Below are 24578 nucleotides of genomic sequence, written 5' to 3' on the forward strand. Positions count from 1 at the left end.
TAGGAGGGGGTTGAGGAGTAGGGGGTGATGGAGGAGTGGACCAGGGTGTCCCGGAGGGAGCGATCCCTACGGAATGCCGATGGGGGGGTGAAGGGAAGATGTGTTTGGTGGTGGCATCATGCTGGAGTTGGCGGAAATGGCGGAGGATGATCCTTTGAATGCGGAGGCTGGTGGGGTGATAAGTGAGGACAAGGGGGACCCTATCATGTTTCTGGGAGGGAGGAGAAGGCGTGAGGGCGGATGCGCGGGAGATGGGCCAGACACGGTTGAGGGCCCTGTCAACGACCGTGGGTGGAAAACCTCGGTTAAGGAAGAAGGAGGACATGTCAGAGGAACTGTTTTTGAAGGTAGCATCATCGGAACAGATGCGACGGAGGCAAAGGAACTGTGAAAATGGGATGGAGTCCTTACAGGAAGCGGGGTGTGAGGAGCTGTAGTCGAGATAGCTGTGGGAGTCGGTGGGTTTGTAATGGATATTGGTGGACAGTCTATCACCAGACATTGAGACAGAGAGGTCAAGGAAGGGAAGGGAAGTGTCAGAGATGGACCACGTGAAAATGATGGAGGGGTGGAGATTGGAAGCAAAATTAATAAATTTTTCCAAGTCCCGACAAGAGCATGAAGCGGCACCAAAGTAATCATCGATGTACCGGAGAAAGAGTTGTGGAAGGGGGCCAGAGTAGGACTGGAACAAGGAATGTTCCACATACCCCATAAAGAGACAGGCATAGCTGGGGCCCATGCGGGTACCCATAGCCACACCTTTTATTTGGAGGAAGTGAGAGGAGTTGAAGGAGAAATTGTTCAGCGTGAGAACAAGTTCAGCCAGACGGAGGAGAGTAGTGGTGGATGGGGATTGTTCGGGCCTCTATTCGAGGAAGAAGCTAAGGGCCCTCAGACCATCCTGGTGGGGGATGGAGGTGTAGAGGGATTGGACGTCCATGGTGAAGAGGAAGCGGTTGGGGCCAGGGAACTGGAAATTGTTGATGTGACATAAGGTGTCAGAGGAATCACGGATGTAGGTGGGAAGGGACTGGACAAGGGGAGAGAGAAGGGAGTCAAGATAACGAGAAATGAGTTCTGTGGGGCAGGAGCAAGCTGAGACGATCGGTCTACCGGGGCAGTTCTGTTTGTGGATTTTGGGTAGGAGATAGAAGCGGGCCGTCCGAGGTTGGGCGACTGTCAGGTTGGAAGCTGTGGGAGGGAGATCCCCAGAAATTCCACCCCTCATGTTTCGAACCCACCCAGGATTACAGGTATCTCCGGGACATAAAACGTTTCTCGGACTGCTGTTCCTGTCACATTCTGAAATCCACACTCAGTGCCATGCGCCGTCATATGAACACACTTGACCTCTCCCTCCAGCAGCACCGCCGTACCCTTTTTCAAAGCTGCGCGTGCCCCCAGTTTCATTTTATCCTTCGGCTCATCCGACGGCTCAACAAGAAACTTTTTCTCTTTCTCTCAAGTGCTAAGGAACGCAAGCTCCACCAACTCATCGACACCAACACCCATCTAGGACCCTCCACCCCGGCCTGTCCCTCCGTCCCCACCCCTTCTTCCAATCCCAATCCCAGCCGTGTATTCACTATACCCCCTGACCTTCCCCTCTCCGATGCTGAACGTTCAGTGCTCAGCAAAGAACTTAGTTTCATACCCTTACGCCCTCACCTCAATGAATTTCGGGCTCGGCATGATGCTGAACTCTTCTTCCACCGTCTTCGTCTCTGGGCTCACTTCTTTGGGCAGGAGTCCTCTCCCAGTTCCCCTTTTACCCATCTCCAATATTCTCCCTCCACCTGGACCCCTCCCTCTGGATTCTTACCTTCTCTTGATCTTTTCATTGAGAACTGTCGGCGCGACAGTAGTCGTCTCAATTTCTCTGCTCCTCTCACCCATTCTAACCTGTCTCTCTCTGAACTTACTGCACTCCATTCTCTCAGGTCCAACCCTGACATTGTCATCAAACCCGCTGACAAGGGTGGTGCTGTTGTTGTCTGGCGCACTGACCTCTACCTCGCGGAGGCTGAGCGTCAACTTGCAGACACTTCCTCCTACCTCTCCCTGGACCATGACCCCACCACTGAACATCAAGCCATTGTTTCCAGGACTGTCACTGACCTCATCTCCTCTGGGGATCTCCCTCCCACAGCTTCCAACCTGATAGTTGCCCAAACTTGGATGGCCCGCTTCTATCTCCTACCCAAAATCCACAAACAGAACTGCCCCGGTAGACCGATCGTCTCAGCTTGCTCCTGCCCCACAGAACTCATTTCTCGTTATCTTGACTCCCTTCTCTCTCCCCTTGTCCAGTCCTTTCCCACCTACATCCGTGATTCCTCTGACACCTTACGTCACATCAACAATTTCCAGTTCCCTGGCCCCAACCGCTTCCTCTTCACCATGGACGTCCAATCCCGCTAGACCTCCATCCCCCACTAGGATGGTCTGAGGGCCCTTAGCTTCTTCCTCGAACAGAGGCCCGAACAATCCCCATCCACCACTACTCTCCTCCGTCTGGCTGAACTTGTTCTCACGCTGAACAATTTCTCCTTCAACTCCTCTCACTTCCTCCAAATAAAAGGTGTGGCTATGGGTACCCGCATGGGCCCCAGCTATGCCTGTCTCTTTATGGGGTATGTGGAACATTCCTTGTTCCAGTCCTACTCCGGCCCCCTTCCACAACTCTTTCTCCGGTACATCAATGATTACTTCGGTGCCGCTTCATGCTCTCGTCGGGACTTGGAAAAATTTATTAATTTTGCTTCCAATCTCCACCCCTCCATCATTTTCACGTGGTCCATCTCTGACACTTCCCTTCCCTTCCTTGACCTCTCTGTCTCAATGTCTGGTGATAGACTGTCCACCAATATCCATTACAAACCCACCGACTCCCACAGCTATCTCGACTACAGCTCCTCACACCCCGCTTCCTGTAAGGACTCCATCCCATTCTCTCAGTTCGTTTGCCTCCGTCGCATCTGTTCCGATGATGCTACCTTCAAAAACAGTTCCTCTGACATGTCCTCCTTCTTCCTTAACCGAGGTTTTCCACCCACGGTCGTTGACAGGGCCCTCAACCGTGTCCGACCCATCTCCCGCGCATCCGCCCTCACGCCTTCTCCTCCCTCCCAGAAACATGATAGGGTCCCCCTTGTCCTCACTTATTACCCCACCAGCCTCTGCATTCAAAGGATCATCCTCCGCCATTTCTGCCAACTCCAGCATGATGCCACCACCAAACACATCTTCCCTTCACCCCCCCCTATCGGCATTCCGTAGGGATCGCTCCCTCCGGGACACCCTGGTCCACTCCTCCATCACTCCCTACTCCTCAACCCCCTCCTATGGCACCACCCCATGCCCACGCAAAAGATGCAATACCTGCCCTTTCACTTCCTCTCTCCTCACCGTCCAAGGACCCAAACACTCCTTTCAAGTGAAGCAGCATTTCACTTGCATTTCCCCCAACTTAGTCTACTGCATTCGTTGCTCCCAATGTGGTCTCCTCTACATTGGAGGGACCAAACGTAAACTGGGTGACCGCTTTGCAGAACACCTGCGGTCTGTCCGCAAGAATGACCCAAACCTCCCTGTCGCTTGCCATTTTAACACTCCACCCTGCTCTCTTGCCCACATGTCTGTCCTTGGCTTGCTGCATTGTTCCAGTGAAGCCCAACACAAACTGGAGGAACAACACCTCATCTTCCGACTAGGCACTTTACAGCCATCCGGACTGAATATTGAATTGAACAACTTTAGGTTGTGAGCTTCCCCACCCCCTTTCTGTTTCCCCCTTCCTTTTCTCTTTTTTTTCCAATAAATTATATAGATTTTCCTTTTCCCACCTATTTCCATTATAAAAAGAGAAAAAGAAAAAAAAAAATATTTATTTATTTATTTTATTTATTTTGGGTCTTTTTTACATCTTTTATGCTCTCCTCACCCCCACTAGAGCTATACCTTGAGTCCCTACCATCCATTCTTAATTAGCACATTCGTTTAGATAATATCACCAACCTTTAACTTTAACAGCTATGTGTTCTTTTGTATTATTGTTGTTGACATCTTTTGATGATCTGCTTCTATCACTGCTTGTTTGTCCCTACAACCACACCCCCACTCCACCTCTCTCTCTCTCTCTCTCTCTCTCTCTCCGCCCCCCACACACACACCTTAAACCAGCTTATATTTCAACTCTTTCTTGGACTCGAACTCAAGTTCTGTCGAAGGGTCATGAGGACTCGAAACGTCAACTCTTTTCTTCTCCGCCGATGCTGCCAGACCTGCTGAGTTTTTCCAGGTAATTCTGTTTTTGTTTATGTGATTGAAAGTTCATCTTGGGGTCAACTATGATACTGAGGTTGCAAACTGTCTGGTTCAGCCTCAAACAGTAGTCAGAAAGAAGGATTGAGTCAATGGCGAAGGAACGGTGTTGGTGGTAGGGACTGATGAAAATAGCTTCAGTCTTCCCAATGTTTAATTGGAGGAAATCTTTGCTCATCCAGTACTCAATGTCAGACAATCATACAGACAATTTAGAGACAATGGAAGGGTTGAGAAATGTGGTGATAAGGTAAAGTCAGTGTACATGCGGAAACTGATGTGTTTTCGGATGATGTTGCCAAGGGGCAGCATGTAGATGAGAGATAGGAGGAGGCCAAAGTAGGCACTAGAGGTAAACACAACTAAGCTAGTATACATCCATGTCAAATCCCCTTCATAAAAAATCAACTAAATTTATTAAGAATGAAAAGCTTTCAGTTTTAATGTTTGTATTTAAATATTCCAAAATGCTGTATCATTATTTTAAATTAGAAGCGAATTAATAATTAAAAAATAATTGAAAGTGAGAAATTGTGATATAGCTTCATAAAAATTGTATAAACATGAATAAATTAGACCGAAAATTAGATAATTTAAATGTAAATACCTTAATTGATCAATCGAACAATTTAATTTAAGCTAAAGGCTTCTAAATTTATATTTAAAAAATCATAGAATTCAATTTGTCATATTATTTTCTGCCATTGAATTGAATTGTTCTGCAAAAATATGAACCATCTTTTGGATCTCCAACAGGAATGAAACTTAATGTGGCTTCCTGCTAAAATTATATAGAAAGGGAAATAAAAATTGTGATGAGGAAATCACCTTGCTCTGCGTATGATAGCCAGAAGACTCAAATATTTGCATTGAAGTTTTCTCATCCTAATAACTCATGTTCCAGGTGGATTTTCTTTGACTCATCATGCAGTAAAAAGATCTCACATACATTCAAAATGGATGAAAAATCTCAGGCCAATAATTTCCCGTGCATTCATGTACTGTGCAAAGTCTTGGAAATAAATTCCATATATCTTACACAGCTATAAGCACACAGCTTTAAGGGTGTTTTCTTAATATTTTGATTTCTGTCTGTATTTATAAATTATGCGAGCAGCTTCTTCAGTTGTCTGGCTGAAAGCAGGTCTGACCCACAGCGCCACACCCTCCACCATGGGTAGAGCAAGGGGGCAAGTTCCGAATCCACCCCAGTGGGAATGGGGATTGAACCCTGTGCTGTTGGCACCAACCTGATCCACACTGGCCATCTGCCAACAAAGCCTACCGATCTCCAAGGAATCCAAGTTGCTGTGGCAACATGCACTTGCACCTGTATGCTGCACTCTGGCACTATGAGTAGTGATGCTAAAGGCTCCAATTTTCTTTCTATTGTTTGGCTGACCAGGAATCACTCCCACTCTTATCATCTGGCGTGTGTAGGATTTACAGGTTGATAAGCAACTTGTTTAGCTGCATTATGAACACACCTTCCTTGTCCATGGAGTCCTAGCAGAGTGATGCTCCCCACTGAACCATAGGACCTCCTTTGTCAGCAACTATTCAGGGGTTTCTGCTTGAACAGCAGTGTTCAATGAAGCTGTGCAGTTTAGCCTCAGTGACTATGATTGGGCCTAACTACTGAATTCTTTGACTTAATTATTTTATTGTATTGTGATTTCTGTGCAAATGAATTAATTTAATTTTAGCTGTTTAACCCTTGTAACTGTTTAAACACATTTATTTGGTGCCTGATCTGCAATTAGTTTCAGCCAGTAATAGGGTAATATATTAGCTACAAAAGTGATCTGATTAGCTACTATTTCATTGGTTGTTTTCTACCTTCTGTCATTTGGGATATTATATAATATTGCTTTACAACAAATTATTAGTTTTGAGCTATGAGAGACCTGTGAAGTAGAAAAGCCTGAGGAATCAAAGAGCCCCAGCAAAACTGGAGTCAGTGGAATCAGGGTGAAAACCCTCCACTGGTTGGAGTCACACCTAGCAAAAAGGAAGATGATTGTAATTGTTGGAGGTCAATCAGCTCAGCTCCAGGACATCATTGCAGGAGTTCCTCAGGGTAGTGTCCTTGGCCCAACTATCTTCAGCTGCTTCATCAATGACCTTCCTTCCATCATAAGGTCAGAAGTGGGGATGTTCGCTGATGATTGCACAATGTTCAACATCATTCGCGGCTCCTCAGGTATTGAAGCAGTCCATGTCCAAATGCAGCAAGACCTGCACAATATCCACGCTTGGACTGATAAGTAGCAAGTATCATTTGCGCGACACAAGTACCAGGCAATGACCATCTCCAACAAGAGAGAATCTAACCATCTCCTCCTGATATTCAATAGCATCACCATCGCTGAATCCCACACAATCAACATCGTGAGGTAACCATTGATCAGAAACTGAACTGGACTAGCCATATAAATACTGTGGCTACAAGAGCAGGTCAGAGGCTAGGAATCCTGCAGCGAGTAACTCACCTCCTGACTTCCCAAAACCTGTCGACCATCTGCAAGGCACAAGTCAGGAGTGTGATGGAACACTACCACTTTTCTGGATGAGTGCAGCTCCATCAACACTCAAGAAGCTTCACACCATCCAGGACAAAGCAGCTCACTTGATTGGTACCCTATCCACAAACATTTCCTCCCTCCACAACTGACAAACTGTAGCAGCAGTGTATACCATCTACAAGATGCATTGCAGGAACTCACCAAGCCTCCTTAGACAGCACCTTCCAAACCCATGACCTCAACCATCTAGAAGGACAAGGGCAGCAGACACATGGGAACATCACCACCTAGGAGTTCCCCTCCAAGTCACTCACCACCCTGACTTGCAAATATATCACCATTCCTCCGCTGTCGCTGGGTCAAAATCCTGGAACTCCCTTCCTAACAGCACTGTGGGTATACCTACGACACATGGACTGCAGTAGTTCAAGAAGGCAGCTCACCACCACCACCTAAAGGGCAATTAGGGATGGGCAATAACTGCTGGCTCAGCCAGTGATGTCCAGGTCAGAATTGTTGCAGTGCAGAAGGAACCCATTCAGCACCGGCTCTCTGAGCATTTTAACTTAGTGTCAATGTCCTGCCTTTTCCTCCGTAACCTGCACATTTTTATTCATTCATGGGAATAGAAACAAAGAAAAATGTGGAGTTCTACTTTGCAGGAATTTCAATTTTGAGGTATAGTTCATCGAAAATTATTCTTTGAGGGGTTCAATCACTAAGTTGAAAACAGCTTAATTTTGTTTATGGGGATCGCTGAAAGCTATGATGTGCATATCTGCATGATGGGCGAGGCCCTGAGTACATTGAGTACATGCATGAAGCATCTGTGATGGCTTGTATTCAAATTTAAAATTTCTGAGCTTCAGGAATCGCTCCTGATACACTTTCACATACAGGAAACTTATCACTGTCAGAGCATGTTGGTGAGTAAGAGCAGTGGATGAACATACATCAGAGCAGGAAGTGGATTATCAAGGCATGGCTGGATCCCCTGAGAATGCTGAATTGGCAAATGTGTATTTGGTGCTGAAAAACCACGATAGTGATATTGGTTGAAGCTAAGTGATGGAGAGGACCTCCAGGAGAACTTTCCTGGGTGTTGAATATGCCAGGGAATACTTTCTGACCACCTGTGCAGGTAGGTGGAGCCTCAGTTTGATATTGCATCCATGAAATGACATTTCTGGCAATGCAGTGCTCCCTCAATGTTGTATTAGTGGCAGCTTAAATGATGTGGAACAGCATTTAAACCATAACCTTCAGTTCAGAAGCTAGAGTACTACCACTGATTGAAGGTTAACACTCAAAAAGTGAAAACTGGAGTAGAGAATGCAGACTGGAGATAACAAGAGCCGTATAAGTACATGAAAAGTAAAGGAATACTTAAAAGGGTGCAGGTGTAAAAGGAAATCTTATGGAGAACAAAGGAACAATGGTGAAGATACATATAAGTGTCATGCCTCAGTTTTCACACACGTGTGGGACTTAATATCAAAATTTGCAGATAATACAAAAATAGGAATCTGATTAACTGTGAAGCAGTCTCCAGGTGACTTTAGTAGAATAGGGACAGGTTAATAGGTGGGGCAGATAAACGTCAGATGAAATGTAATTGGGAGAAAAGTAAGGTGATATATTTTTGGAGGAAAATGTCATGAGAGGGTTTATAGGAAATAACATTTTTACAAGGAATAAAGAAGTGAGCCTTCAGGGTTCAAATATTAGGACAAGTTGATAAAGCTGTTTGAAAAAAATCATAATTAGGAGCATTAAGTATAAAAGCAAAGAGGTAATGGAAAGCCTGTATAAATCATTGTTTAGGCATTTGTTGGAATCCTATATCCAGTTTTGAGCATACTACTACATTCAGAAGGATGTCAAGGCCAGGAAGAAGATGGAGAAGAGATTCACCAAAGTGATTGGGGATAACATGCTTTAACTACAAAGAGAGAAAGATTCCTTTTAGTATTACATGAGTTAAAAAGGCACTTGTCAGATGTATTGAAACTTATGAAGAATTTTGATGAAGTCTATCGGGAAACACTATTGCCACTGTTCAGTGAATCAGTAATGCAAAGGAACTAACTTAAAATCAACAAAGAATGAAGGGTGAAGTTAGGAGGTTTTTAAATTTTCTATTTATGAAGGGCTATTAGGATGTGAACTGCCTTATCTGAAACAGGGTGAACACAGAATTCAAACCAGTTTTTTAAATGGAATGGATAAATATTTGAAAAGAACATTTTGAAAGAATAGTTCATTTAGAGAGCAGGTATGGACACAATAGTCCATAAGGCCCCTTTCTGTGCTACATCATTCTATAGTTGTATAAAATCTAGTACACCTGTTACTGTTTAGTAATCCTGACTTTTGCTGTTATTTAATCGAATAATTTGTTTTTGTAACTGCTGAAGATGTCATTTGTAAGAGCAGTGAAGGATTAAATTTTACATTATTTTATATGTTTGGTTTCTCTTGCCCCATTTTTTTGCTATTTTATTCCCTTTTCTCAATGACGTAACTGATGGTGTATCACTTGTTTTTGTGTCTCTTTTGAACAATAATGCATGGTGAAAATCCTTTATAAATGATCCAGAACAGATTTAGTCTGCTCTCTGAGCAGTTGAATGCTGGATGAGATAGATAGTAACATCTTAGAGATATAATATAGAATCAGAGATTCTATTGCATAAGCACCCAATGTGCATTAATGGGGAAATTCAACAATATTCCACAATTAATTATCTTATAATGATAGAGTGTGAGAATTCTATCAACTGAAGTTCAGGAATGAACACTAATGTGATTTAGAATCATAGAACTCACAGTGCAACAGAGGGTCATATGGCCTTTAGTGCCTCTGCCAGTTGTAGCTTTTCAACTTGAGCTGTCTGTTCTAATCCCATTTCCTTTTAGTCTAATCCCATTTCCCATTTGATCAAGTCAAAGACAAATATCAATGGCCAGCTAATCAGTTTACTTCACTTCATGAAATAAAGAGCTGTACAAAACGATTTAACAGATTCCCGTCTCCATGAATCAAATCTTAAAGTATTAAATATACTACAGAAAAGGGAAGATTTGTGTCTAACACAGTCTTAGCTCCAATAACGGCTGCAGTAACCCTAACAAACCTTGAAAAGATAAATAGAACAAAATATTTGAATGCAATATTGATGCGGTGACCTGGAAGACGATATGGCTGTCTACACATAGCACAAAGCTAAAATTGATGCATTACAAAATATTGCTTCAGTTTTATCTGGCACCAGCAGATTGAAAAGAACAAAGGTGATGATCAAGGATAAATGTGAGTGATGGTCATGAGCTGAAACAGTCTGGCTTCAAATGCTTAGAGTATGCATCAAAAGGAATATTACTGGATGTTCTATTCATATTGTTGGTGAAAGAAATTTTAGCTAAGTTACCACTTCTGGGTATTCCAAATGATCTCAGTTGCAATTACAACTGCAAGAAGCTCAACACAATCCAGGACAAAGCAGCCCAACTTGATCAGCACCCCACCCACCACTTTAAAGTTTCACTCCCTCCACCACCGATGCACAGTGGCAGCAGTGCATAACATCTACAAGATGCACTGCAGGAACTCACCAGGCTCCTTCGACAGCACCTTCCAAACTGGTGAGCTCAACCATCTAGAAGAACAAGTGCAGCAGATGCAAGGGAACACCACCGCCACCTGAACGTTCCCCTCCAAACCACACACACACTTAGAACTATTCTGCCTTTCCTTCACTGTCAGTGGGTCAGAATGTTGGAACTCTCTTCCTAACAACACTGTAGGTGCACCTACAGCAAATGGACTGCAGAAGTTCAAGAAGGTGGCTCACCACCACCTTCTCATGGGCATTTAGGGATGGGCAATAAATGCTGGTCACATTCTCGTCCCATGAAAGAATTTTTAAAAAATCAAAATTATAGCTAGGGGCTGTTTTTTCCAGTTAAATTTGTGGTACATAAATTTGATAATGATCAAAGAAAGCCAACCAACTGCAACTCACATTAACTCATGCTCTTTTTGTTTTCATAAGCATTTAAATGGGCCCTTAATAAGAAGCAATGGTGGAAATATTTTTAATCTAGCTATGGAATGAGCAAAACTTTACAAATCCATGGTCTGATCAGACGTTCCCCTCATACAATCTGCCTCTGCGTGAGTAGCTCACATGTTTAATTTAAAAACCTAAATCTTATAAGTGCATCACTCTTAATAGACACCCAGGCTAATGCTCTGGGGACCCGGGTTCAAATCCCACCACGGCAGATGGCGCAGTTTGAATTCAATAAAAAAACCTAGAATTGAAAGTCTGAAGTTGGCCACAAAACCATTGTAAAAACCCATCTGGTTCACTAATGTCCTTTAGGGAAGGAAATCTGCTGTCCTTACCTGGTCTGGCCTACATGTGACTCCAGATCCACAGCAATGTGGTTGACTCTTAAAAGGCCCCTGACCAAGGGCAATTAGGGATGGGCAATAAATGCTGGGCTAGCCAGTGAGGCCAACATCCCATGAACAAATAAAAATAAATGTGCTGAGGTTTGATACAAGCATGATTGATTTAGAAATCAGCTTTCTTTATTTACATGCACAAAATAATATTCCAGTGAATTAATTATGGCATATTTTGCCTTTTCCTCAATGACAGCTTCTTTTACTGAATGGGACTTCAGGACTTCTTGTTAACTTACCACCCAACATCCACCTACCTACACATTCTCTGCACAAAGCCACGCATTTCTTAATTTAATCCTTCAACAGAGCCTTTACAGTCACTTATTAAGTTTTTAAATAACATTTTGTGTGAACATCACTACAATTCACTGCACTTCTTGCCATCATCCTCGTCTTTTGCACTGCCTTGTATGCTGGAACACTTACTCTCCTGAAAGATCTTTCTCTCATGTCTATCTGTATGCCATTGATCTCTCATGAATCCATTTTCAACTTTTGCATTATTGACATCATATCACCTCCCACGCCAAATTGTGCTTAGCTGCACTGTTCCACCTCCTCTTTCAATCCCAAAGACCGTAGTACTCCGTACAATTGCTTGCCCACCATTAAGATGTGGATAAACCATAATTTCCTTTAGCTTGATCTCAGCGAATGTAGGAGTCTGCTTCAGTCCCCACAATCCTGCTCTGGACTGCATCAACTTTCCAAACTGCCAGCTGAGGTGTACTGTGAGGTGTGGAATGTTGATATAGAAGAGGAAAGACAGACCTCGCATTTACCACCTTTCACAATTACAGGAAGTCCCAAATCACTTTACAGCAACTCAAGTACTTTTTTGCATTGTAGTCACTGTTGTAATGTAGGAAATGTGGCAGCCAAATTGCACAAGGGAAGCTCTCACAAACATTCATGTGATAATGAATAGATTATCTGTTTTTGTGATGTTGATTGATGGATAAACATTGGTCAGGACATCAGAGATAACCACCCTGCTCTTCTTTGAAATAGCGCCAGTTATCTTTTACATCCACCTGAGCAGGCAGATGCAGCCTCAGTTTAATGTATCATCTCAAAGATGGCATCTGACTAGGGTTGCCAACTGTGATTAAATGCATTCCTGGAGGTTTCATCACATGACTTGCCCCATGTTCCAGCCATTAGTCAGCCAACACAATCATCCTGGTGATGCACTGCCTTCCTATACCAAATGGAAAGCAAAAGAACTCAATACCCAATTGGATGATGCTTGACTGTCAGCCTAACAGCCTTGTTCCCATTTTCAATAGTTTTATATCTGATGAATAGAAATGTTTGAAGAAAATAACAAAAAAAAATTATTTTTTAATGTCCCAATGATGTTAAGAATGAAAGGTGATCTTATTGCAACATATCAGCTCCTGAGCGGACTTTATAGGATAGATAGCCAGAGGATGTTTCCTCTTGTGGGGGCGACTAAAACTAGGGGATTGCAGTGGTTCAAGAAGGCAGCTCACCACCACCTTTTCAAGGGCAATTAGGGATGGGCAATAAATGCTGGCTGAGCCAGCAACACCCAAAACCTGTAAATAAATTTTTTAAAAAGAAGTCTTCCTTTTAAGGCAGAGATGAGAAGAGACCTTTTCTCCCAAAGATTCTTTGGTGTGTGGAATTCCCTTCCCCAGAAAGTAGTGTGGAGGCTTGATCTTTGAATTTATTCAAGTTAGATTTTTGTTAGACAAGGGAGTCAAGGGTTATGGGGTCAGACAGGAAAGTGGAGCTGAAACCACAACCAGGTCAGCCATGATCTTATTGTATGGTGAAACAGACTCGAAGAACCAAATGGCCTACTCCTGCTCCCATGTTCCTATGATCTTCAGTTCCCGGAGACTCCAAGTTAATCCTGGAGGCTTGGCAGCCCTACATCTGATTCCAGCTCCCAGGGTGGGAAAGCTACAACTGCTTTTTTCCTCAGGTCCATGGTTAATACAGTAGTCAGTTCCCAGTGACTTACTCAGGGCTGGATCTGTACGCTTAAAGAAGAATTCCATCAGTTTCCAGCTGGTGATGTTTCTGGTTGCTCAGAATGAGAGTGAGAATTCAGCGACTAAGTCCACAGGCAATTTTAACTGCCTGTTTGCCTGGCTTCTGCCAAGCAGGAAGGGTTAAAATCATCCCTTGTAAGACATCCTGGAGACATAAAAGGCATTATGTAAATCAATGTTCATTCTTTATTCATCCTCTCTTACAGCTTGGGGAGACATATGCTGTGAGAATCATACTGACAGCTCCTCACACTGTTATTCTGGGAACCTTTGTGCCAAATGCATTTGGGAACCACTACCCAGTGCCCCCCCCCAACCCCCCCCCTCCCCACACACACACACACACACACACACACACACACTGTTTTACCTGACAGGAGTGATTATTTTAGGAAAAACATCATCTGCAAGATCAAACCTTTCAGAGAGGCTGAAGTGTTCAGGTGGCAATGTTTCTGAAGCTGCTCAAGGTACAAAAGAAAATATTATAGGTGAGTCTAGTCATGTTATTTTGATGAGTAATTTTTCTTTTCTCTTCTACGTTTTCAACCTTGGATGTTTGAACTTAAGAAAAGAAAAAACATTTTGAACAACAGTGTAAAATGGCTGTTAATTTTATCACCTCAGTTTAAATTAATCTTCCTGCAAATTTTCAATGTTATCAAAAAAGAATTAGCAAAAGAGAAAAAAAAAGTTATCATGTATAGTGCTGTTGATAAAAGCATAAAGATGTTACTTGTGTTACGATCCCAGACCAGACCCCAAAATTTTGTTATGATCCAGCTAGGGACCTGTAATATTTTATTTAATGTAGACAAAATTTCAAATTGCAGTTACTTAGCAAAAGGTTAAAGCCACAAGGTTCTGTGGTTTCAAACAAGCAGAAGAAATTTTGCTATACATGACTTAAAAAAAGCAAACAGTGAATATTATCTATCTTATACTCTAAAATGAATTAACAGACAAACTGTGGTGGCACACATTAAACGGCACATTATATGGCACATCCAACCAATACGGTCCCCTGAATTTCTCAGCACCCACCCAGACGCCAGTCATCACTTTGAGTCACCGAAACCCTTTAAAACTGTCTTCCTCATGAGGGATTTCAGCTCCTCTTCTCCTTCAGAGAGCAAATCAATCCCCAGTTGACAGCAACTCTGCTCCACCTGAGTTTCATGGGTACAATCCTCACCTAAGAGGCACACTATTCCAGATCTCACTCAAGCCTCCCATATCCAGCCATCTTGGCCTTTTCCAGTTGAGCTGACCTACTACTGAGACTGCGTCCCACTGTGTTGGCCAAGCTACAATCCAGCGTCTAAACAGAGGCACGGTCCCAGCTTCTCAGCCATGCTGCTACCAACAACTACTTCTGGCCTCCTCTGAGCCTCAACCTCCCCAGCTGCAGTGTGCAAATACTGCACTGGGTTTTCCCTGAGCCCCAACTCTAAGCAGCATGCAGTTACCAACAGCTCCTGGGGCTTCTCTGAGCCCCAGATCCCTCAGTAGCATGGGATGAATGGCAAAGTCTCAGATGCATGGAGACAACACTCTTCTCCATCTGCTGCTGACTCCCTGCCGCATGGGCTTGTTTTTTGTGCCATTAAGCCACGGTCCAGTTGTTGGGCATTGATGCCCCCTCTTGTGGATGCTGTTAGGGTAGCTGAGCCCTTCAGCTTCCATTCTGAGGCAGGGCCTGGAGGCTGATGCTCTTCCATCGCTACTGAAACCGAACCTGGTGTAAAGCAGGCTCTCAGCTTGAAGTCTCCAGCAAAAAAAATAAATGCTTCAAGCCATCCTGGAGCAGCTGTCAAAGCGAAACTGGAACAGAGCATGCGCGGCCTGTTACCTTGCCCGTCCTCGATGCCGCACATCCCAGCGGGAATTGTAGTCCTCGGCCTCCACCCGGAAAACAACCTAGGAAAACAATTTTCCTTGTTGACCAAGTGTGAGGGATTTTAATTACATGCTATTGAATGATTGCTGTGGTATTCCTGTCAGCCGGAATGATTTAAAATAATACATAACAAAGGATCTGACCGTGCAGCAAGGTACAAAAATTCAATCCCTGCTGTGTTGAACCATGACGAGGGCATTATAACTAGCAAACTATTACTACTGCTGTTATTCTCCTATGCCTTCCAGAAAAGCAGTCCCTAACAATCTATACATAACATTTCTAGCCATCGGGTATCTATCTTGCTTGCATTATATGGTTTTTCCATGCTACCACTCAGATGCAAAATAGGGCAATGATTCATTCATTATGTGCCAAGATGTCTGTTCTGATGCCCTACAGGCAGAACTTGACAGATCCTAAACCATGTAGTATGACTGCACTTAGCCAAAATTGTCCTCCTGCATAAATCATGGGAAGTTAACATGCAGGTGCAGCAAGCAATTATGAAGGTAAATGGTGTGTTAGGCATTATTGAAAGTGGGTTGGACTTTTTGAGTAGTCGGTTTCACGCCATTGTGAAACATGTTTACAATCGTCCGCTCCGTCCATCAATGGCGAATTGCATTTCCTGCTGCCAGATATCGGGAACTTCATTATAATACATCTGCATATCATTATAAACCCAGCTTGCCGGAATCAGCCCCCCCACAGCAAATTTACCACCCACTTTGGCAGGAAAAGATGCCAGTGCAGAACACCTCTGAACAAGTGTGATGTGCAGAAGTCGGGACTTGCTTACATCCCAGACATCTGAGGAACAGAAGATGCTGGAGCTCAACAGCAAAATGTCCCGGAGGAACATCCATCACATGCAGGGTGGATTCTCATGGACATGACTCCACTGCGAAGCAGCTCAAGGAAGGTGGAAAGACACCATTGAGGGTCTGCTTTGGGACATCAATGTCTTGCTGATGATCTGCTGCGGATGATTGTCAAGGGGGTGGGAGAGGAAGGTCTAGATTAGATTGGGAGAGGAAGGTGTGTCAGCGGGTGAGGTTGGGAGGGGGGTTAACGAAGGTGTCAGAAGGCCCAAGGTTGGTGGGGGAGGGAGTAATGGGCGACAGTACAGCAACTGGGTAGATCAATGTGAGGGGGGGGGAGGAAGATGTAAAGGAAGGAGTTCAGAGGGGGAAGGACTTTGGGGGAGGAAGGATTCCGGAAGGGGAACGGGGAAAGGAGTTCTGAGGAGTGGGATGGAGTTCTGAGTGTGCGTAAAGAGTAAGGAGGGGTGATGTCCAGATAAATGTCTAAGGGAGGGGTCTGTGGCATTGATAACTACCTTCTGGGGAGCAAAATGAGGGCGGGTGTGGTGGGAGGGAAGGGTGAAAATGAGAGAGGGCAGAGTGAGGCAGGAAGGTGAGGGTGCGACAGTGCTGGTAGAAGGGACAGCGAGGGTGGTTTGTGGGGACTTAGAGGCAGACATGGACCCCGGGAGTGGGAAGGCGCAGGTCAGTAGGTGAACATGGATGGAGGTGCAGTTTTCAGGAAGGTAGGGATGTGTATGTTTGCCTGGATATCCCTGAAAGAAAAAGGTTGTGGCTGGTAGGTGATGGTGGGGAGGTGGTAGGTGATACCAGGGGGTTTGACAGCGATGGGAGAAAGGACATGGGTGACTGGGGGTTGGAGGGGAGATGATGGGGGAATGTTACACGCACCATGCTTCTAAATCCAAAAGTGAAAGGAGACTCACGGTGGGTGAAACAGGTGCTGCATGGGAGTGTGATCAGTGGGTGGGCGGAGATGCCGGTTGGCTCAGATGGTCAAATGAAAGCGAACCCTAGCTGGCAGCATTGAAAATGCTCGGGCCATTGAGATGAATGTGATGGAGGAAGGAGACATGTGCGTGGAAGAGTGCTTGCACAAGAATCCGAAAGGCCCTGCCACACACACACACACACACACTTCTCCCTCCAGAATCATTTGTCGGCCGGCTGTGTACAACTGAACCAGTTGTGGTGGGGATGCATTGGGAGGACTCATGAAGCCTGTCAATGAAGCTGAAAGACATCATTACACGTTATAAACTGAAAATATATTCACTTTCACTGAAAAAAGTGACAAAATATGTTCACCCATGCAATTAATTGTGATCAGAATTTCTTAACTTTTCTAGGCCTAATACTTCTAGGTGCTGCCCTGACATCTGCAGCAGAGGTGGAGACAACCAGAGCAATGGTTGGTCCTGTTGCTTCTGATGAGCCGAGGTCTTGGGGGTGGGGATTGCTTTGGCTGTCCTCCTGTGGGCCAGCTGTTCCCTCTGTGGTGAGGGGGCAACAGGCAAGAGGGACTCAGAGGGTGAGGACAACCTCTGAGATTCCTGAGTGGATGACCTAGGGGTGTCCAGCTGTCGCTCCTCCTCCCTTCAGGTGCTGAAGGGCCCCAGCCTGACCCCTTGAGGGGAAGGAGCACATTGAGGGACTTTGAGGTGTCCCGTTTCTCTCTTGCGATGCCAATGCAGGAACTTACCCATGGCTCCCACAATGAGGTGCAGGTCTGCATGCACCTCCATGTTCTACTGGACCAGGGTCCCTATGGCAATTGCCATCCTTTCCATGGAGACCTCCATTAGTGTACATGTGGGCACCACTTCATCAGAGAACAGGTGGACGCCCTCTGCTATCTAGCATGCCACCATGTTGAGGGCTTCCAGCAGCTCTGCGTGATGTTCCCCGGCCTTCTGCTGACCCTCCACGATGCATAGGAAGGCCCAAACCAGAGGCTGATCATCTGACTTGGTTCTCTCAGATGCCTCTTCCACAGCAGTCCTCCGAGAGCCAAGGAGCTCAGCACCTGCTGCTGCGGACATGTGCCTGTGCAGTGACCATCAGATCGTGAACCCGAGTTTCCTCTAGATCTAGGTCCTACCAAGGTGTCTGTTAGTGCTGTGAGGGCCTTCCAGCTGCTTATTTCTAGCTCTTCAATGGAGGATGTGTCCTCTTGGCAGGAAGTGAGGACCTGGATGGAGCTCAGGGACAGGCTGGCTGAGGGTGTTGGTCACTTGGCAGAGCCCCCTGTGAACCAAAGTTGAGATAATTGGTGCATGGCAGCAGAGTCAAAGGCAGGAGAGAGAGTACTCACAGTTGTATTGAGAGAGGGATGATGTGGTGCAGGATCCTCACAAGGGTGTTCACAGCTGACCTCACCGTCACCGCAGGCACATTCCATGTCTTCACCAGTTAGTGTGACGGCACATTTCTCAAAGTGAGTGAGGAGCCTAGTATGGACCACTCCGTCCCTGGTCTGGGACCTCTCTCTGCTGCTTTGAGCCACCTTCTCCTGCATGGAAACAGATGGAGAGTGGGTGAGCAGGGAATGCATGATTAAGGAGGCAGGTTTGGGGTGATATGGCATGAGAAGCCTCCATTGCGGCTGGTGGGTAAAACACTCTTTTTCCTGTCCGCTACCTCACTTAGTGCAAATCTGGGACGATTCTGCTCATACTTACTTTCGCGGGGGTGCAACACAGCTTCACTAGATTGATTCTTGGAATGAGCAAGCTGACTTATGAGGAAAGATTTAGTAGACTGTGCCCAGATTCTTTGGAGTTTAGAAGAATGAGGGATGATCTCAATGAAACATATGTTGATGGCATAGACACTAAGAACTTGCTTCACCTTGCTGCAGAGTCTAGAACTAACAGTCAGAGCCTCAGATTAACAGGTCATCCATTTAGGGCTGAAAGGAGGAGAAATTGCTTCACTCGGAGGGTTGTGAATCTTCGGAATTCTCTACCCTGAAGGATTATGGCAGCTCACTCAACGAGTATCTTCAAGACTGAGATTGATAGATTTTTCAGCACTCAAGGTATCAAGGGATATAGGGATAGAGCAGGAAAGTGAAATTCAGCCATGATCTTATTATATGATGGAACAGGCTTGAAGAGCTTTTGACTTGCTGTCACTCCGATTTCTTATATTCTTCAAAAATGACCAACTAACAGGTGGTTTTAGTGTGTCCATTGGGCTATACTTTAAATCTTGAAATCTAGCGACTGTAAAACAGCAAAGTTCTTGCATCTTGATGGCAGACAAATTCCATTCTTCCTGTCAGTGATCAACGGAAACTGTTCATGCTGTTTTTTCAATGCAGTGGGAACATGGGATAGGTATATTCCAGCAACAAAAAAATTCAAGCATGTTGGATGAAGGGTCAGCTTGACTTTTGTCTACAACATGCTTCTTTTAAATTTCCTCTATATAGAATGGATGTTTCATTTTGGGCCTTTCAAAACTCCAAATGTGTCACATTGTCCCTCCTCAGTTCTCAATCACTGAAGAAGATTCGGCGAGTGTTGAACCAAACATACTGGAAATGATTGGAGGTACTAATTTAGTTATAGATCAATCAGCATTGACTTATACCCAATACAGGATAGCAGTATTCTCCAGGGGCATGTAAAGCTGAAAGTGCAGTATTATGGGGACAAGCAGTACCCTAGACGGAGACAGTTAACTTCTTTAAAAGAGAGATTCAATGTAATCTTTGCAGGTAGACTTGCAATGGTAGTGATGGAGCATGTTGTTCTCGAGCTTCATCCAAGAATGAGGTGGCCCCTCCACTTTCTAATTTTAAGTGTCACAGCATGATACACAAAGTTGCTGCCTGGCCTACTTTTACCAAGGTGAAAAGGAATGATCATGGTCTTTAGTGAATTAAGTTTTAATGCAGCCTTCCTAAATTCTGTATGATCATTTGAAAATCTGCATTTAGTGCTCAATTCATTCAATGCCTCAACAGTACTAGGCAGCTAAGCATGACAATTTTTGGGCTCACTTACCATATTCCCTCTAGCCAAATCGCACATGAAAGTTAATTGCGCAGGTTCACAGATGAAGAATGACCACCAGAGGCTGCCACTGTCCATCAAACTATAAATCAGCATGATTCACTGCTTGCAGGAGGAATGGGGTAAGGATGGGGAGATATCAGGAGGAAAGGAAATCATTTTTTAAAGATGCACTAAATACCTACAAGCAATTCAAGTCCAGCTGGTGAAAAAAAATAGATTTCAGGGCAGTAACAAGATTTCAGTTAGCTATCCTGTACCCCAGATCTGTCAGTCTTTTGTGTATCCTTTTTACGTTGAAGCAAGGATCTCAAATGAGCGTTTGTAATTACTTGCCCTTGTGTCTCTAATAGTTTAGATGTAAAAGGTCATTACACCCAATATAATTTCTAGAAAATGTGATTTCAGAAAACATTGAAGTGGATTGGCGTTGGTTGGCGTTGGTTGGCCTCATCCTCGGAAGCACATGGTAATGCACCATGTGAAAATTATTGTGATTCTTGATTTTAGAATATTTTTATCATAAGGTGGGTGCTACCTTATTAATAGAGCAGGGATTTCCTTTTTCACATTGGCTGTGCGTTATGAATTTATTTTTAACTCACTTAACCTACTGAAAAGTTAGTATTACTGTGAGCCCACTGGATTTAGTCATTCATAAAACTGCACAAAAAACTCTCATATTCCATTTATTTCACCAATTTTTGGTTCACCCAATGTTCCATCCTCCTTTTGGAAAGTGATGTAACTTGTTACCTTCTTGTTGATGGCCAACAAATAATATTCAAAGATTGGTTGTCAGAAACTCTCCTTTATGGGGGCATCTTGTTCTTCTTCTCACGATATCTTCAATGCTCCAACCCGACTGAAAACTGACCAATTACAGCAAAAGGTTGGACTGCAAATTGAGCTTTTGATTTTTTTGGGGGCTGGCATTGAAATTTGATGTGTTATTCTTTGGACCACAAGGCTGCCTGGAAAATCTGATTAATTAGTTAATCCAATTGCTTAATTTATCACCTAATCCACTTCACACATGATGTATAATTGCTACCAGTAATTTATCTATTAAAATATTGAAGTATAACATATTGCACATTGGGAATAAATGAGCAACATGCATACCCTGTGAATCTTAGCTGACAGTAAAGCTGAAACTGACCTTAAGATGTTTGTGGACTTAGTAATTAGTGTGCCCAGCCATTGGCAAGTAGCAATCAAATAAAAATTTGAACTATATTGATAAATCAGCAAAGCAGGAGAAGTTAAAGGATAGTGAATTGGAATTGTGGAGTGCTGTGGTCACACTCCTCCTTGAGCAGTGTGTGTTTCTCATGGCTCCTGTGGGAACCATTCAAGCCCTTGAGGCAGTAAAGAAAAGAATAAAGTTTATCTGGAGTTTTGTAGAATAAATGGTGAGAAAAAAATCCACAGAATATTGGGCTCTTCAGTCTTTAGAGGAGGAATAAATGGGGAATGAAAGGGTGTAAAGAGTAGCAAAAGCAAAGGGAGCTTTTGTCCTATAGAGAGTGAGTCTGAGGAATTAATAATGGAAAATAAAGAGATAGCAAATGATTTGGACTAGTATTTTTCATCAGTCTTCACTATAGTCTTCACAAGTAACATCCCAGAAATAGCTGTAAATCAGGAAATGGAAGTGAGGGAGGAACACAAGAAAATGACAATCTCCAGGGATGTGGTACTGAGCAAATTGTTGGACCTGCGGGCTGACAAGTCCCAGGATCCTGATGGACTTTGTCATGAGGTCTTAGAGGAATTAGCTAGTGAGATAGTCGATGTATTGGTTTTAATTTTCCAAAGTTCCCGAGATTCGGGCAAGTTCCATTTGATTGGAAAATAGTGAATGTAACTCTGTTATTCAAAAAGGGAGGGAGACAGAAAGCAGGAAACTACAGGCTTAATTACAGCTTAACATCTGTCATAGGAAAAATGTTGGGAGCTATTATTAAAGGTGTTATAGCAGGGCACTTAGAAAATTTCAGGGTAATCAGGCTGAGTCAACATGGTTTTTTGAAAGGGAAATCATGTTTAGCCAATTTATTTAAGTTCTTTGAAGAGGTAACATATGCTGATGATCAAGGGGAACTGGAGGTTATACTGTATTTAGAGTTCCAGAAGGCATTTGATAAGGTGTCACGTTAAAGGTTATTGTGAAAATAAAAGCTCCTGGTTTAGGGGGTAACATATTGGCATGGATAGAAGATCGGCTAGCTGACAAGAAACAGAGGGTAGGCATAAATGGGTCTTTTTCTGGTTGGCAAGATGTAACAAGTGGTGTGCCACAGAGATCAGTGCTGTGGTCTCAATTTTTTAAAATTTCTCTAAATGACTTGGATGAAGGGACCAAAGGTATGGTTGCTAAATTTGCTGATGACACAAAGATAGGTAGATAGTAAGATGTGAAGAGGACATAGGGAGACCACAAAGGGACAAGATAGGTTAAGTGAGTGGGAAAAGGCCTGGCAAATGAGTATAATGTGGGAGAGTGTGAAATTGTTCATTTTGGCAGGGGAAAAAAAAGCATATTATCTAAATGGTGAGAGATTGCAGAGCTCTGAGATTCAGAGGGATCTAGGTGTCCTAGTGCATGAATCACAAAAGGCTAGTATGCAGGGACAGCAAGTAATTAGGAAAGCTAATAGAATGCTATCATTATTGCGAGGGCAATTGAATACAAAAGTTGGGAGGTTATGCTTCAGTTATATAGCGCATTGGTGATACCACATCAGGGGTACTGTTTTTGGAGTTAGTCTCCTTATTTAAGGAAGAATGTAAATGCATTGGAAACAGTTTCGAGAATGTTTATAAAAAAAGATAGCTGGAATGGGCAGGGTTGCCTCCTGAGGAAAGGCTGGACAGGCTAGGCTTGTATCTGCTAGAGTTTAGAATAGAGAAAACTGGGGGAGTGTCCTGATAGTGTCCTCAATATTGTGAATTGATTTAATAGGGTAGACGTAGAGAAGATGTTTCAACTTGTGGGCGAGACCAGATATACATGTGTATACAAGATAATCACTGATAAATTCAATAGGGAATTCAAGAGAAATTTCTTTACCCAGAGGGTGGATGGAATATGGAACTCACTAAGACAAGGAGTACTTGAAGCAAATAGCATTGATACAATCAAGGAAAAACTAGATAATTACCCAGTGAGAAAGGAATAGAAGGTTATGGTGATGGGTTTAGATGAAGAAAGTGGGAGGAGACTCTTATGGAACATAAAAACTGGCATGGACCTTTTGGGCTGAATACTCTATTTGTGCTGTACTACTTTATAAAATTGTGATCTTTTGTATGGTTCCAGGTTTTTTGGATGGATTGCCTAAAATAGGTGAAGTGGTTGTCTGCATCTGTATTTACCTTGTGCTCTGAATAGACAATTTCAACTGAAATGACAAACGCTCCATGTCTCTTTGTATTCAACTTCCAGATCAATTTGTATCGGTCCTTTTTGGCATGATGAGCTGCCATGGGAACCTTTGAAAGTGGTAATATTGTCAAATTCTTTTTATGAAATTGCAAAGTTTTCTCCTTCTGCAGTGCCTGTCCATAGGTTATTTTTTTTATTCATTGTTATCAATGACAAATATTTGATTCCAAAATAGATATGATTGGACTTGGGAAAGATATTTCGGAAAAATAATGCAACATCTTGCTTCACTATTGGGTAAATGCTATTTCATTGTATTTTTAATAAGCGTTTTCAATGTTTACATCTTTTAACGTTTCATAAATAAAGCATGTTTATCATAAAAATAACAATGACTCAATAAGCTATTCAATTATATATGCTTGTATTAATTAGAAGGTACCAGTTGACTGTTTTATTTTCTCTGATATTGCATGGACTGTTTAATTCTATATTCTTCATTTCTGCGCAACTAACATTGATTTGACCTTTTGAAGTACCTACTGTATGTTCCAGAGACTTGACAGTGAGCATTTATCTCCTACATGATGATGCATTATTCATTATTTTTGTTACTTCTCAACCTCATTCTGTTTTTATATAAATTAAAAGCTACAATCCACATGGATTTTTGTAATCCTTTCAGTTGGAAATGGTTTATCTGTTTTGCTTGAGGAAACAAGCGATCTTTGGTTGCCACTGGTTTAATATTCTTGTCCTTGACATCCCACAGTCACAGAGTGAGCACTCAGCCAATCTCAAGAACAGGAAGCTTATGATGCAGTGTTTAGGGTAGCTTGTTCAGTAAGCAGGATCAATTTAAAAGAAAATTTGCACTAGTGTTTGATAAATAATTTTAAAAGGAGAGTTCAAATTTTAGGAGCACCACATCTGGGAATTTGCATTTAAGGAGAGTCTCTCATTATCAAGTTTGAGTGGGCTGTAAATGTTATTATTTCTAAAGTTAATCCTGTAGAATTATCACAAATTTAAGTGTTGCTAAGGAAGAGAATGAAAATAAGTAATTTGTGAAACACCCTACAAATA

General features: G+C 43.3%; 1 protein-coding gene across 2 annotated transcripts in view; it reads left to right on the plus strand.

The window, feature by feature from the left end:
- tbc1d22a (TBC1 domain family, member 22a) overlaps positions 1-23902 on the plus strand; it is a 453849-nt gene extending 429947 nt beyond the window's left edge. The window contains exon 14 of one of the 2 annotated variants that reach the window (XM_041202627.1): positions 23427-23902. In XM_041202627.1, coding sequence (XP_041058561.1) covers positions 23427-23453 — 27 coding nt within the window. In that variant the 3' untranslated portion in view covers positions 23454-23902. Of the gene's footprint in view, positions 1-6683; positions 6733-23426 lie in introns of those variants that run through there. The other variant, XM_041202628.1, reaches the window with a different exon arrangement.
- The last annotated feature ends 676 nt before the right edge of the window (positions 23903-24578 follow it).

Source organism: Carcharodon carcharias, chromosome 13 (genome assembly GCF_017639515.1).
Source record: "Carcharodon carcharias isolate sCarCar2 chromosome 13, sCarCar2.pri, whole genome shotgun sequence".
NCBI classification, from domain to species: domain Eukaryota; kingdom Metazoa; phylum Chordata; class Chondrichthyes; order Lamniformes; family Lamnidae; genus Carcharodon; species Carcharodon carcharias.